Source organism: Babylonia areolata, chromosome 2 (genome assembly GCF_041734735.1).
Source record: "Babylonia areolata isolate BAREFJ2019XMU chromosome 2, ASM4173473v1, whole genome shotgun sequence".
Taxonomy (NCBI): Eukaryota; Metazoa; Mollusca; class Gastropoda; order Neogastropoda; family Buccinidae; genus Babylonia; species Babylonia areolata.
Genome location: NC_134877.1, coordinates 51,173,837 through 51,187,828, shown reverse-complemented (window position 1 = coordinate 51,187,828; position 13,992 = coordinate 51,173,837). Strand labels below are relative to the sequence as shown.

The 13,992-nt window shown below is 38.7% G+C and overlaps 1 protein-coding gene across 9 annotated transcripts in view; it reads right to left on the bottom strand.

Annotated features, from left to right (window-relative positions):
* Window positions 1-1,870: 1,870 nt before the first annotated feature.
* LOC143274602 (cilia- and flagella-associated protein 46-like) overlaps window positions 1,871-13,992 on the bottom strand; it is a 110,939-nt gene continuing 98,817 nt past the window's right edge. For 5 of the 9 annotated variants that reach the window (XM_076578471.1, XM_076578483.1, XM_076578477.1 and 2 more), the window contains 9 exons: window positions 13,373-13,435; window positions 11,137-11,231; window positions 9,241-9,301; window positions 8,618-8,653; window positions 7,711-7,813; window positions 6,522-6,634; window positions 4,752-4,833; window positions 4,077-4,213; window positions 1,871-3,425 (listed from right to left, as the gene is read on the bottom strand). In XM_076578471.1, the coding sequence (XP_076434586.1) occupies window positions 3,001-3,425; window positions 4,077-4,213; window positions 4,752-4,833; window positions 6,522-6,634; window positions 7,711-7,813; window positions 8,618-8,653; window positions 9,241-9,301; window positions 11,137-11,231; window positions 13,373-13,435 (1,115 nt within the window). In that variant the 3' untranslated portion in view covers window positions 1,871-3,000. The remainder of the gene's footprint in view (window positions 3,426-4,076; window positions 4,214-4,751; window positions 4,834-6,521; window positions 6,635-7,710; window positions 7,814-8,617; window positions 8,654-9,240; window positions 9,302-11,136; window positions 11,232-13,372; window positions 13,436-13,992) is intronic. The other 4 variants (XM_076578496.1, XM_076578504.1, XM_076578500.1 and 1 more) reach the window with 1 other exon arrangement.

The window sequence follows — 13,992 nt, the reverse complement described above, 5'->3', positions numbered from 1 at the left end:
GCTCCAGTTTTCCTTACTCCACCCACATGTGAATGGGTACCCGACTTCAGTTAGGAAAAGATAAAATGGCAGAAGGAGGGGATTAGGCCCCACCTTCCTCTGCTGAGCCTTAGACCCAGTGGATATATATTATATATATAAATTCACAGCCTAGATGGCCGAAAAAGTTACGGGGATGTTAAATTTTTAACTTCATCCCACCCCCCTATGGATGCCAGGGGCTCTTTCAGTACACATGATAATCCCAGCTGGAAATTCTGTGCTTGAAATTTCCTCTTTTCTATTCCTCCCTTTGTTTCTGGCTTTTTCCTTCTTTGTGTTCTCTCTTTCCGCCCATATTTTCTGCCTTGCTAGTCCAGTCAGCTATATTTTGTCTAGAAGTCCTTGAAATTTTTTGGTGTTTTTTCTAGACTTGATATTTTGAACATATATATGTTGTGGTGGTATTCTTTTTGCTCTTGGAACTTGAGATGTTTGTTGGCATTATTTGATTTTGTATGCCTGTTATTATATGGGATTTTTAATTATGTATTATCATGTTTACGCTCAGATTTTTCTCTCTTAATCCTCTGATGAAACTTGGACATTATGGTCAACATCAGAGGTATGTCCTAGATTTAAGTGCATGATTGTGAGTGTATATGTGCCAAACTGTCCTTTCCAGGTGGTTTGTTTGTTTGTTGTTTTTGTTGTTGTTGTTGTTGTGTGTGTGTGTGTGTGTGTGTGTTGGTGTGTGTTGGAGTTTTTCACCAAGTTCTACAGGACTGGTATTGACAGTTTTTTCAGTCCTGATATGACTCTGTATGACTGGCTGGTCAATGAGCAAAACAGATAAAGATGTCTAGAGGAAATGGCCAGAGTTTGTTTGGAGACATGGTTGTGGATTTAAAGATTTTTTTTTCCTAATTTGTCACCTGCTTTCATCTCTGATATGGTCCCAATGGTCTGGTTCTCTGTAAAGAAAAAAGCTAAGCCCATGACAGTTCCACTCACTGGCTCTTCCTCTTTTTTTAACCTCAGCAAAACTATGTCGGCCAGTCTTTCCCTGACACTGACAATATGATGAATATTTTGCTTTGAAATGTTTATTCAGATGTGTATATTTGAATGATTAAAGAGTGCTTTTAAAAGATAATTTGATTGTTGTGAGTGTACTGAAATTGTGTACAAAGTGACATAAATTGATTAAAAGACAAAAAACTGTTGTAGCCAGAAAAAAAACAACAGATGGGTTGGTTCTTTTTCTGTAAGGGGTGCAACCTGTTGTCTCAGTGGACAAAAACAGTGCACTACACAAGCCACTGTGGGGAAGTGGTTAGCGTTATGGTTGCAGGCTCAGGCCCCCTTAGAGGAGGGGGGTGGGGGGGGGGGGGGGTCATTCTGTGGCTGGCTCCTATCCAGAACTGAGTTTACTAAGGGCTCTGATGGAAAGACTGTGACCACATAGTAATGGGTCATCCACTTCACAGATGAGCCTTTGGAAGTGTTGCTCAAAATTCATGACCAACACTGCAGGTGTCCGCGTTGATATCTCAGCCTGGTTGATGCTGGGATATATTATCAGTGTACAGCTTTGTCAAGTAGTCCCAAACCATACTAGACCCCCATAGCAGTATCTTAATCTCCTCCACCACCAATCGTTATCAGTGAAATAAAGAAACAAAAATGTCCAAATTCTCAGGCATTCAAAACAAAAAGCACACACACAAAACCACCACCAATGCTCAACTGGAAAAAGGAACATCACAGTACAACAGAGAATGATAACAGAATCAAAATATAATGAAATATACTACAACACATTGAACTGTTTTCCACAAATATTTATAATTGTACAGAGAGGTGGTCAGGGACTTTCTGACAAAAGGACGTTATGTCTGTTCACTGATACTTGCAGACATATGACAAGAATTGACAGTGTGTGTGCATTGTGTGTGTATGGCATTTTACACCTGCCTATTAAAGAGATGTGACCATATCACAAGAGTTATTACAAAATGCTGTCTAGAAACAAGTGATCTGTCACAATCAGAAGCTGATAGGCAAAACAAGTGAACAAATATATCATAAAAAATGCACTTTATTTCAAAGCAACAACTCACAAAATACATACATGAAACATAGCAAAGACAGCAAAAATCTCTCTACTCTTCCACATTTTAAACTTCTTTTTGAAGTATTTTATTTGTTCAGTCACAAAAAAATGCTGCTGTTGGACGGAGCAGGGTAATTATATTTTCAAAACAAAATTTTAAAGCAAAGGGAAAATATCACAGATTCAATATTTTACACTTTTATTATTTGCAACACCTTTGTCCATAGTCATTCCAGCCTATGTACATCAGCAGATACACTCCAATATCTGACCTCAGATCACAACTCAAGATGTTTACAAAATCAGGTTACAGTTGAAGGGTCAGCTTTGTGTTATGAAATTAATAAAAAAAAAATTTTTTTGAAGGTGGTGCACTGGAACTGAAATAAAATCATCTAAATTGGGCATTGCTACACAGTTCTGAAAGTTATAACTACTAAAGTTATAACTTGAATTGGAAGTCAGTGATGTGCTTTCAGTTTGCCAACATTTGTAAAAAGAAACAATCATTACTCAAGGTGCAAATATTGTATTTCCCCTCAGATAAAATATATACTTTTTGGTGAAAAATATTGAACATGTCACAAAACTAGGTAATTTTGATCAGGATCTCCAGATCTGATGGACTGAAGTATCACATATGCTTTAGACGACAATCACACATACTCATATTCATTTAACATATTTTTTCACCTAAAAGTATCTTTTATACTTCCAGGAAAAGATTTGTCAGACAACTGTCCAAAAAAGCGTTCCACTAGAAAACAACACTGTCTCGGTCCCCAGAGAAATGTACAGCAGGTGCTGAACATACTCATACTGAGTACTTTTATGGTGATAGTCCTGGACTTGGGCTGAGTCTCATCTCATGCATCAGACGTTGGACGTTAAGCCAGTGTGCCCCCTTACTGGGTGACGACCAGGTTGGGCATGCCGTAGCACACCATGTTGAACCAGGCTCTGCGCATCACGCTGAGGTCCTCCTCCTTGGGCTCCTCCTGGTCTTTGTCGGGGTCGTCCCTGTCTGTCGTCGCCCCATCTCCCTGTGTGCTCTCAGCAAACACGCTGCCAGTGTCTGCTTTGCTGGCGTCGTCTCCTTTCTTGCCGTGGTGGTGCTCGTCTTTCTTGCCGTGGTGCTCGTCTTTCTTGCTCCGCTCAGTGGACGACTCATCTTTCTTGCCCTTGGCCCCACTGCCCTCCTTGTGGTGGTGGTCGTCTCGATGGGAGGACGGCTCTTCCGCCTCCTTGGGTTTCTCCTCATCGCGTCGCTTGCGGGGGTTGAAGAGCAGTCGTACCGTCTGACCTGTGGTTTTGCCCTTTTCCAGCAGATCTGTTCAGAGGAGATGTTGTGTGATTATTGTCCTGAATTTTATCAGCTTAGTTTGGTGGACTGTTTCCAACGGTGTATTTGACCCTTTTCCTGTTTACATCATTGTGTCAGGCTGTAGAACACACACACACACACACACACACACACACACACACACACACAAACCTAGCCAAAGAAGAAAAACTTTCTTACCCACAAACTAAACCTTAATCCAACCCCAAAATGAAGACAGGCACATCATTATCAACATTAACTGACACAAGATTGTCCATCAGAGTTCTGAGAAACTGTTGAGTGTGGCTACCTTTCATGTTGAGGCTGAGTTTGGTGGCGTTAAGGAAAGTGTTTGTTGGGGTAGGTACCTTTCATGTTGAGGCTGAGTTTGGTGGCGTTAAGGAAAGTGTTTGTCGGGGTAGGTACCTTTCATGTTGAGGCCGAGTTTGGAGGCATTTTCAGCCAAAGTCCAAACCACTGGATGGAATTTAAATAATAATAATAAAAAAAGAAAAGTGTTTTTTGTGGGTGGGTACCTTTCATGGTGAGGCCGAGTTTGGAGGCGTTTTCGAATAATGTGCAGTACCACTGGTTGGAATTCAAATAATGATAATAAAACAATAATAATAAAAGAAAGTGTTTGGTGTGGATGGGTACCTTTCATGTTGAGGCCAAGTTTGGAGGCGTTTTCGGCCAGTGAGCAGTACCACTGGTTGGTGATGAAGCAGCGGATTCCCGTGAGACTAACCAGCATGGCTGTCTCCAGGGGCCTCTCCAGACTCTGGTCTTCAATGCTGAAAGGATGCAGAGATGGTTGAAACAAAGCTCTGTGTGAGTGTGCGTACATACGTACGTACGTGCGCGCGTGCGTGCGTGCGTGTGTGTGTGTGTGTGCGTGCGTGTGTGTGGCTGAAACCTGTTTAATACAGGAAATAAATTAATCATAAGCACCTAACAAGTAACTGTCAGTCAGCTCTACTCAGGTAAATCATTCTTATATCCTGCTAGCTGAAAGTATAAAAACAAGCAAGAGCTAACCCACATAACAGATGATATATCAAACATCAAAACTGAAGCACAAGTTCAAAATGTTCTAATGTTTTGTCTCAACTTTCAGAAGTTTTAAAAGTGTAGTATTTGCAGTGTTGTCTTAGTGTATATAGCAATATATGCTTTATTTTCCCTTGTATGTTGTCATGTGCTGTTGTATGTCATTCTGTACTACTGAATATGCATTCTTTTATGTGAGGTGCCTTGAGCTTCCTATATGTTGAACTTACATCACATAAATACTATATATCATTATTATCAGCAGTCGCCAACAGTGCTCACTTTTTAAAGACGTCCAGTTTTGACTGTCGCATGAAGCTTTTGCTGGTCTGCGCAAGGTCCAGGGCATAGACCAACATGCAGTCTGCAACAAATCCATCATCCATCAGTGTAAAGCTGACATCTTCTGGTTGACTCAGTGACATGACACTGATACAAATCCATCAGTGTATAGCCTACATCTTTCTGGTTGACTCAGTGACATGACACTGATACAAATCCATCAGTGTATAGCTGACATCTTCTGGTTGACTCAGTGACATGACACTGATACAAATCCATCAGGGTATAGCTGACATCTTCTGATTGACTCAGTGACATGACACTGATAAAAATCCATCAGGGTATAGCAGACATCTTTCTGATTGACTCAGTAACATGACACTGATACAAATCCATCAGGGTATAGCAGACATCTTTCTGGTTGACTCAGTGACATGACACTGATAAAAATCCATCAGGGTATAGCAGACATCTTCTGGTTGACTCAGTGACATGACACTGATAAAAATCCATCAGGGTATAGCAGACATCTTCTGGTTGACTCAGTGACATGACACTGATAAAAATCCATCAGTGTATAGCTGACATCTTCTGACTGACTCAGTGAAATGACACTGATAAAAATCCATCAGAGTATAGCAGACATCTTTCTGGTTGACTCAGTGACATGACACTGATAAAAAAATCCATCAGGGTATAGCAGACATCTTCTGGTTGACTCAGTGACCTGACCCTGATATAAATCCATCAGTGTAAAGCAGACATCTTTCTGGTTGACTCAGTGACATGACACTGATACAAATATTATCAGTTACAGCTGACATCTTGCTTGCTGATTCAGTTGACGTTTTAGGTCAAGTGTGGAAAGAATAAGATGAATCAGAATAATTTGCTGATGATCATAAAATTGGCTCTAGAGGTTTTTGTGGATTGGGGTAAAATCAAAGACCAGCACTGGTTACAACAGACATACATAAAGCACTGTTAAAAAAAACACACAAACAAACAAATGCAAACTATATCAAAAAGAAACTCAGTAGTGTTGTTCACAGTTTACATTCTAAAAACTTCCGCCCCATCCCCCACCATACTGTAAAAATATAATGAAGAATGACCCTTCCCATTTCAAGGATCAGAAATCAGATGGACAGGTCAAGAATCAACCATACAAGGAACAAAAAATGATTGTGAAGGCTTTGATCACACATCAAATTACACAAGAATTATATGTTTTCAAAAAAATCAGCATACGAGAATATAGTCAGTAAATCAAATCAAATGGCATTGCTTATGGCCTAGCCAGCTGGAAACAGGCCATTTCAGGGCCGAATACGCATCAGTTCTAAAAACCAGCTGAAGAAAACTCAAAACAATGTCAATAGGTCAATAAAAAGAAAGACCAATTTGGCCACGTCTCACTCAGTCCATGTCAAATTGAAATCAAGTTAAAAGTATTGAAAATAATGAAAAAAGACCAATTCACCCATATTTTCCAGTCCAGGTAAAACCCAAATAAAAGTAAAAAATACAGATTTCTTTCAGGAACTGAAAAAGAGTGTCTGAGGGGACATCCCAAAACAAGACCTTCGTGACGCAGCTGTAAACTGTTTGTGTCTGATATCATGCGGATCCAAGCAGTCAATCAGATGATGCTTTTCTCTTTTTTGGCTGAGAGGCTGGTCGCATGGAACACACCATAGGGATTCTTCCGCCTTTCAATACAGCCAGCAAGCACTGATACCACACACATGACTCACGGGTTCCACCCACCTGGTATGTTGAGAGCAGACATTTTGGCAGGGGGTAGGTAGGACAGGAACCGCTCCAGACCGTAGAATACAAAGGAGCTGCTCTCCGTGATGTACACCTCCCATTCTCCCACACTGTCACACACACACAAGCACAGTTCAAACGGTAGCTCTTTAACCCCTCGACTGCTGCTGATGTGTGTGCTCCTCAGCAAAGGGCTGTCACCTCACTGAGATAAGACTAAGCTTACATCCCAGGGTGTCAAGTCACTACTCTTGTGTTTGGGCTTCTTCCTCTTGTGATTGTGATACTTTTGCTCAGTAAAATCAGTCACACCACTGATCTTGAAGTAATAACTGCCTTTCACACTCATGCCACACTGATCTCATTTCACCAACATTCAGCAGTCAAGGGGTTAAGTCTTATGGATGATATCTGTGTCTTAATCAGGTGATAAGTCCAGCCTTTTCAAATGTTAATATGCTGACAGAGTAAAGTGGCATACTTCAGACAAACTGTTCTCAATGCAAGTGTTTAAGATACAAATTCTCGCCAGAACCAGGCTGATCAGAGCATGGTCTTCTTTCTTACTAAGCAAGTACACAAGAGCATTTCTGCACTATGTCATTTCACTACTTCTATGAGTAAAACGGTGTGTGTGTGTGTGTGTGGGGGTGGGGGGATGGTCAGTGGGGGGTGTTCATGCATGCCTGCATGTGTGTGTGTAATTGAGGTATGCATGTGCACCATATACTCTTGATATATACACATACACATGCTTTTGTGCACTGTGCAAAGTGGCATACTTCAGGCACACTGTTCTCAATGCAAGTGTTTAAGATACAAATTCTTGCCATAACCAGGCTGAACAGAGCATAGTCTTCTTAACAATATTACCAGGCATGAGCACAAGATCATATCTGCACATTAAACTATGAGTAAAACAGTGTGTGTGTGTGTGTGTGTGTGTGTGTGTGTGTGTGTGTGTGCCCACATGCATGTGAGTGCGGAGGTGTCCATGCATGCCTGCATGCAAGCATGTGCGTGTGAAAGAGGTATGTATGTGCATCATGTATGCTTGATGTGTACAAACATGCATGCTTTCATGCATTTACTTGCATACATGTTTTCAAACTATAGTGGTCTGACTCTACAGTATACCTGTCAGGTTTTGAACGACGACAGAATGATCCACACAGCCACAACATACCTTGGAGCATGCTCAGTGCCAGTCACGCCCAGCCAGCGTGGTGTGAACTGTTGTTCGTATTCATCAATGACCTTCTGGAACTGCTCAATGGGACATCTCTCCTCTGAACACAAAATGTGATCTTCGTTTATTTCCTCCAAAAATACCAGCACCCATTTAACAGGAATCATCCCTCAAGAAAAAAAAAAAAAAATTACTACCAGTTTCAAAAGCATGCAATTCCATTCACTTTGATAGTGAAACAAACATACTTGTAGACAAAATAAAAGGGGGGGGGGGGGGGGTGTTGTGGTGCGGCACTGTAGTGACCAGGAAAAGCAGCCCTATTCTGACAAAAAGTGAGACAGAACAACACAACACAACACAACACAGCACAATACAATACAACACAGTATCAATGTGTTCTGTTCAGCCATATCCTACACAAGTGGATGGGTGTGAACTGTTGAAACCTTCATGACAGCACTGCAAAATCAATGGAATCTTTTAAAATCTGACCACTAAAAAAAAACCACTTTATTTTCCCACTTCTGGAATCTGTAAACAGCTTAGAACACCAACCATACCAAGCGAAAATAAAATAAACTGAGTCGGTATGAGAATACTCACACCTGATTCACAGGGGGAGTAATCATCATATGAGTTCACTCATACCAAGAGAAGAATGAGTTTTCTCAGAAACATTTCTTGACTGACTGCACCTTTTGCAAAATGTATGTAAGAACGTTATTAGAAGGCAAGTGTATAACAACACAAAACTGAATAAGTAGATCAAGTGTCAAGAAGTTGAAGGGTTAATGACCATTTCTTCACACACATCCACCACCATATTCAAGATTTTGGACACATCAGAAATGAAAATTGTCTAACACCCATCTGCTAACAGAGTACAAATTTACACACTCACCAGTCTCTGGACAATCCAAGTTGGGATCGACGATGTCTAATGTATCATTAAGGATTACAAACACCATCCATGTAATGATGTCACTCTTAAAAAATAATTCATGAGGATTGCAAGAAGCAATGATATCAATGTAAATAAATTATCTTTTGACTTTTTAGTACTCCCATCAATATAAATGTAAACATCAATCAAACCGATGCCAGATGTTGTCCTTTTCTTTTCATAAAATGAAAAACATTTACAAATTTTTTTTCAGATGTGAAATGGGGAAGATGGGGCATATATTTGAGAAGAAAAATATTTTTTAAAGTTACTGATTTTCCATGCTAAGTTTCCAAATCTTCCATATAGAAATACACACATAAGCATGTGCAAGCATGAGTGCATGCAAACACACACTTGCACACTCACACACAAATTGACACATAAACATACATTTATACTCACTCACTCACACACACACACACACACACACACACACACACAAGGCATGCATACACTATACACACATGCTTATACACAAAACACACACTGATGCTACACACACACACACACACACACACACACAAGAAGCATGATACAGTTCCCCACTAAGTGCAGGTCCACAACAGGTAAAAGGATACACCTGAAGTTCATGGTATCTATGGACTGCTGCCATGGCTGCAGTGGGCGACTCAAAGGAATCTGTGGACACAAGACACCGAGTGTTAGTCTGAAATAGAAACCAGATAACAGCTGCTGATCTGAAATAAGAATCACTTATCAAATGTTGATCTGGTACAGACAATAGATATTGTAATGTATCATATTTGTTTGTCACAACAGATTTCTCTGCTGTCCCCGCAGAAAGCATGTCGCCAAGGGTCAGAACAGCTCATTTTTCTTTATTTCTGGGTTTTTTTTTCTGTCTGCAAGTGTATCATAATTAACTACTGTGTTTCTGTTTTACTCTTGCCCTTTCTCCCAAGTTTGACTGGAAAATCGAACTGAGCGTGTCGTCGTTCTGATGAGACGATAAACCACAGTCCCGTGTGCAGCACACACCTGGTGCACTGAAAAAGAACCCAAGGCAACGAGATTGTTGTCCTCTGGAAAAATTCTGTCAGCAGAAGATATCCACTGAGATAGGTACATAAATCTTTGCATGCCCTCAAGGCCTGACTAAGCACACTGGGTTATGCTGCTGGCCGGGCATCTGCTTAGCTGATGTGGTGAAGCATATATGGATTCATCTGAACGCAGTGACATCTCTTTGAGAAACTGAACTGAAACTGAAAAGTGTTTTACTATAAAAGTGAATTTTTCTAATAATAATAATAATAATGATAGTATTTATATAGTGCTGAATCTTTTGCAGAGACAAATCAAAGCACTTTCACACCAGTCATTCACACGCATGCAGAACTCTAAAACTGAAGAAGAAACCGAAGACAAGGAATTTTACAGAATTTTACTATAGAGAAACCCTCTGTTGCCATGGGAGTTCTTTAATGTATGCTAAGTGCATGCTGCAGCACGGGACTTTGGTTTATAATCTCATCCCATGACCAGAATACAAAAACTGGTAGTCATGATTTGGTTTTACACTGAAGCAAGTCATCAGAAAGATGAATGAAGACATGCCCCGGTCTTGGGCTTGCTTCACCACAGAGTACACACCATGTCTCCTCCTTCTGTGTTCGTGGGATGTGACTTCCACCTTCACTTGTGAGTGAGGCATGGGCTTTTTACACGTATGTATGACGGTTTTCACACCGCCATGCGGACTACCATACTCTCTTTTCAGGGCTATGCATGCCAGCAATGTTCTTGTGTTCATAACCCACACAAAGCTGGCATGGATTACGGGATATTTTAACAAGCCCATATCATCTTCAGCATGCGTATACGCACGAAAGTGGTTCAGGCACAAGCACATCCGCACATCTGTTAATCTGAGAGACTGGTAAAATCTCCATCCTTAACCCACCAGGTACTGTGACCAGGATTCAAACCCAAAACCCTCAGACTGAAAGTCCAACTCTCTTACCACCCAGCTGTTGAGCCTATTATGCATCCAGCCTGATCATATTATGTACGTGTTTCTAACAAGCCTGTGATTGCACAAATGAATTTCCATGTGGATTAATAAAGTAGTTTTGATTTGATTTGATTGATTTGATTTGAGTCACTGTTGTTGTTATCACTTTTCTAACTTAAAAAAGATTTAAAGTGTAACAAAGAACACTTCTTTCTTTTCTTTAAAGGGAAAGGTCAAAATAATCAAACCACATGAAAGGATTTTTTCTGGCTTACGAGACATAATAATCGCCATCTCATAAAGAATTAGGGTGGATATGGTGTGTATGTGTATGTGTGTGTGTGTGTGTGTGTGCATGCATGTGCAGACGTGTGCGCGTGTCAAATAAAAGACTCCTGCACTTAATACATGCATACGCCTTCAAGGGTAGACATGTGGACACTAATAAACATGGAAGGAGCCAGAGCAATGATGAACAAAACCACACCACAGGACTTACAATTTTGGCTTGCTTGGCCTTGATGTCTCGAGCCCCAGGAATACGAGACATCACCGAAGCTGCTTCCTTTGCTTTCTTCTTGTCCACACTCTCCTCTGAATGGACAGGTTGCACACATAAATGAACGCCATTCCCAATCACCACATCAATACAGGAACAGTATATGAAATCAAATCAATAAACACAAAATCAATACAACATACACAGAAAAGAAAAAAGGGGGAGTTATTACTTTGCCATCAACAGGTTGACATAAATTCAATCAAAATATTTGATTTTGTAAAGGAAAGTACATGCATAGTGAGCATTCAAAAGTTCAATATGTCGATAGAGAGATTGCAAAGGAGCAGTTACTTTGACATCAACATTCAGTTACAGAGTAAATTATTTGATTTTAAAAAGGAGAGTACAGGCATGGTAATGTGTCAGTTAACACTGATATTTTTTTTCCACTTCTATAAGTCCTGATAATATTGCTTCTTGGACAGATTGTGCTAACTATGACATGCTGCTTATCAAAGTTATGACAAAGAAAATCTCTAGAAAAAAAACAACAACATAAAAAATACTGAATCTTTTATAAAGACTAACTTGCATACTGAACATTCTGCCTGTTTCCTCTTTAGCTATATGGCCTTGTGAAAAAGGGCAACTTCAAGTATATATTTAGCCTTTGAATTAACCTTAAGTATCATCCTTTCAACCACACATGAATATACAATTTTGACATACTTAACAATTAGACCATTAAGAAAACAACAATTAACTTTAACAAAAACACAAGTGCAGTCAACAACATCAACAAAATATTATTTTCTTTGAGTATTCTTATGGGATAAGTAAAATGAAATGCATTCTTTTTCTCCTGATTAACAGCTATTTGATATATACACCAGGCAATTCGCATTCAATCACTGATGAACAAAATAGTGGAAACAGGGAAACAAAACTGCGATGCATGTTATAGTTGCTGCATGCACACTATGATTCATTATTTATTTTAAAAAAGAACCACATACTGATCATGTAGTATGCCTCAGGGCTTGAGATATTGCAAAGTGCATCTCTTGTAGAAATAATTACCACAAAGTATATATTAATGGCTGATTTTTTTGACATAAAAATTTTGAATGAGAAAAAGACTGAAAAAAATGAATAATGGTGGTATGAAATACCTTTAAATACATCACTCTCCAATGATAAACAAACAAACCAGACAAGAATTTCTCAAACATAGCTGCATGCTCAAGGAAGAAAAAAAAACATCAAATTCCTTACTTTTGCCACCCTTATGAACTGGTGAACCTGTTTGGTCAGGTCATTACATGTAACTATTTAAGAATAAAATACACAGTATTGTCTGCATCATTATTAGCACAAGAAAAGGAAAGTACAACAGGGGCAAAAAAACAAAAAAACATAATGCAATAGATACAATGATGATACTTAAGATCAGACATTATCTTTTTATACAGCATATAACAAAAAATGTTTTACATCAGGTGGAGATTCATTATTGAAAACCATTCTTTGCTTCATTACTTTGTTTTCCTGTGATTAAATAAAATTTAACTGGAATTACTCACATGCAGTCATTATTATTACATCTTTACAATTATACCAAGCTTCCTGACATAATGCACATAAAAAAGATTTTGAGTTTGTTTGTTTTTCTAAACAATTAATTTCATATTCCTTTTCAATTAATAAAACAGAAAATTACACATTCATCATTCCATTCATACATCTATTCTTCAAATACCTATGGGTACATGCATCATATATATATAATATATATATATATATATATATATATATATATATATATTGGTACTTCCATCCATATGTAAATATATACACATGTTCATACACACATACATACATACATGCATGCACGCATGCACACACACACATACATACACACAGATAACATACAAACACACATACATACATTTTTACACATGCTGTATAAAAAAAAATAATAGTATGACTTTTCATGTTTCCATTTTCAGTTCATCTAGTCAACACGGACAGGAAGTATGATTTTAAAGGTAAGAAAAAGGAACGTTACTGTGAAACAAGACAGCACTCACAAACACATTTTCTCTATCATTCTAGTTATAAACAGCAAAGCGAATCAGAAGAGCAAAATCTGGCAAAGGACAAATAAAGGCAGGTAAAAAGAAAAAAAAAAAAGAAGATAATAAACAACAACAAAATCCAAGTGAAACAATACCCTTTCTTTTGTCCTTCTTCTTCCCAGACTTTCCCTTCCCAGCCTCAGAAGGGATATCTGACTCTACACCAGTGAGGAGGCAACACAGCGCATGGATTAGTGAGAAAAAAAAAAAGAATAGAAAGAAAAAGAAAAAAAAGGCACTCATACACCACACACACACACACACACACACAACGTTCTGTAAGTCTTCCTGGTCTTGGTACAAGAGCTCTTTTTTCTGCGGCAACTCATTTATGACAAGAGTTTTACCGAAAGATCAGCTGGGTGCCATTTAAATCTTGGTTCAAGTGTAAATTTTGTTGTTGAGATTCTGTACACTGCCATTTACTGGCATATCCTGTGTACAGATATAAAAGAATAAAAATCCAAAGCCAGTCTGTATAATGATTTGCCATTATCGCAAATAAGATAATTTAAAAACATAACACCCCCTCCATCCACATGCAAAAAAAAAAAAAAAAAAAAAAAAAAAAAAATATATATATATATATATATATATAATATCAGATTTGACTTTGCCTCACAGTTGAAAGAAATGCCTTAATTTTTCTGATCAAGTTACAATTTTTGTAAATTAAAAAAAAATGAAGAAAAAGATGATATTTTCAAATGTCAAA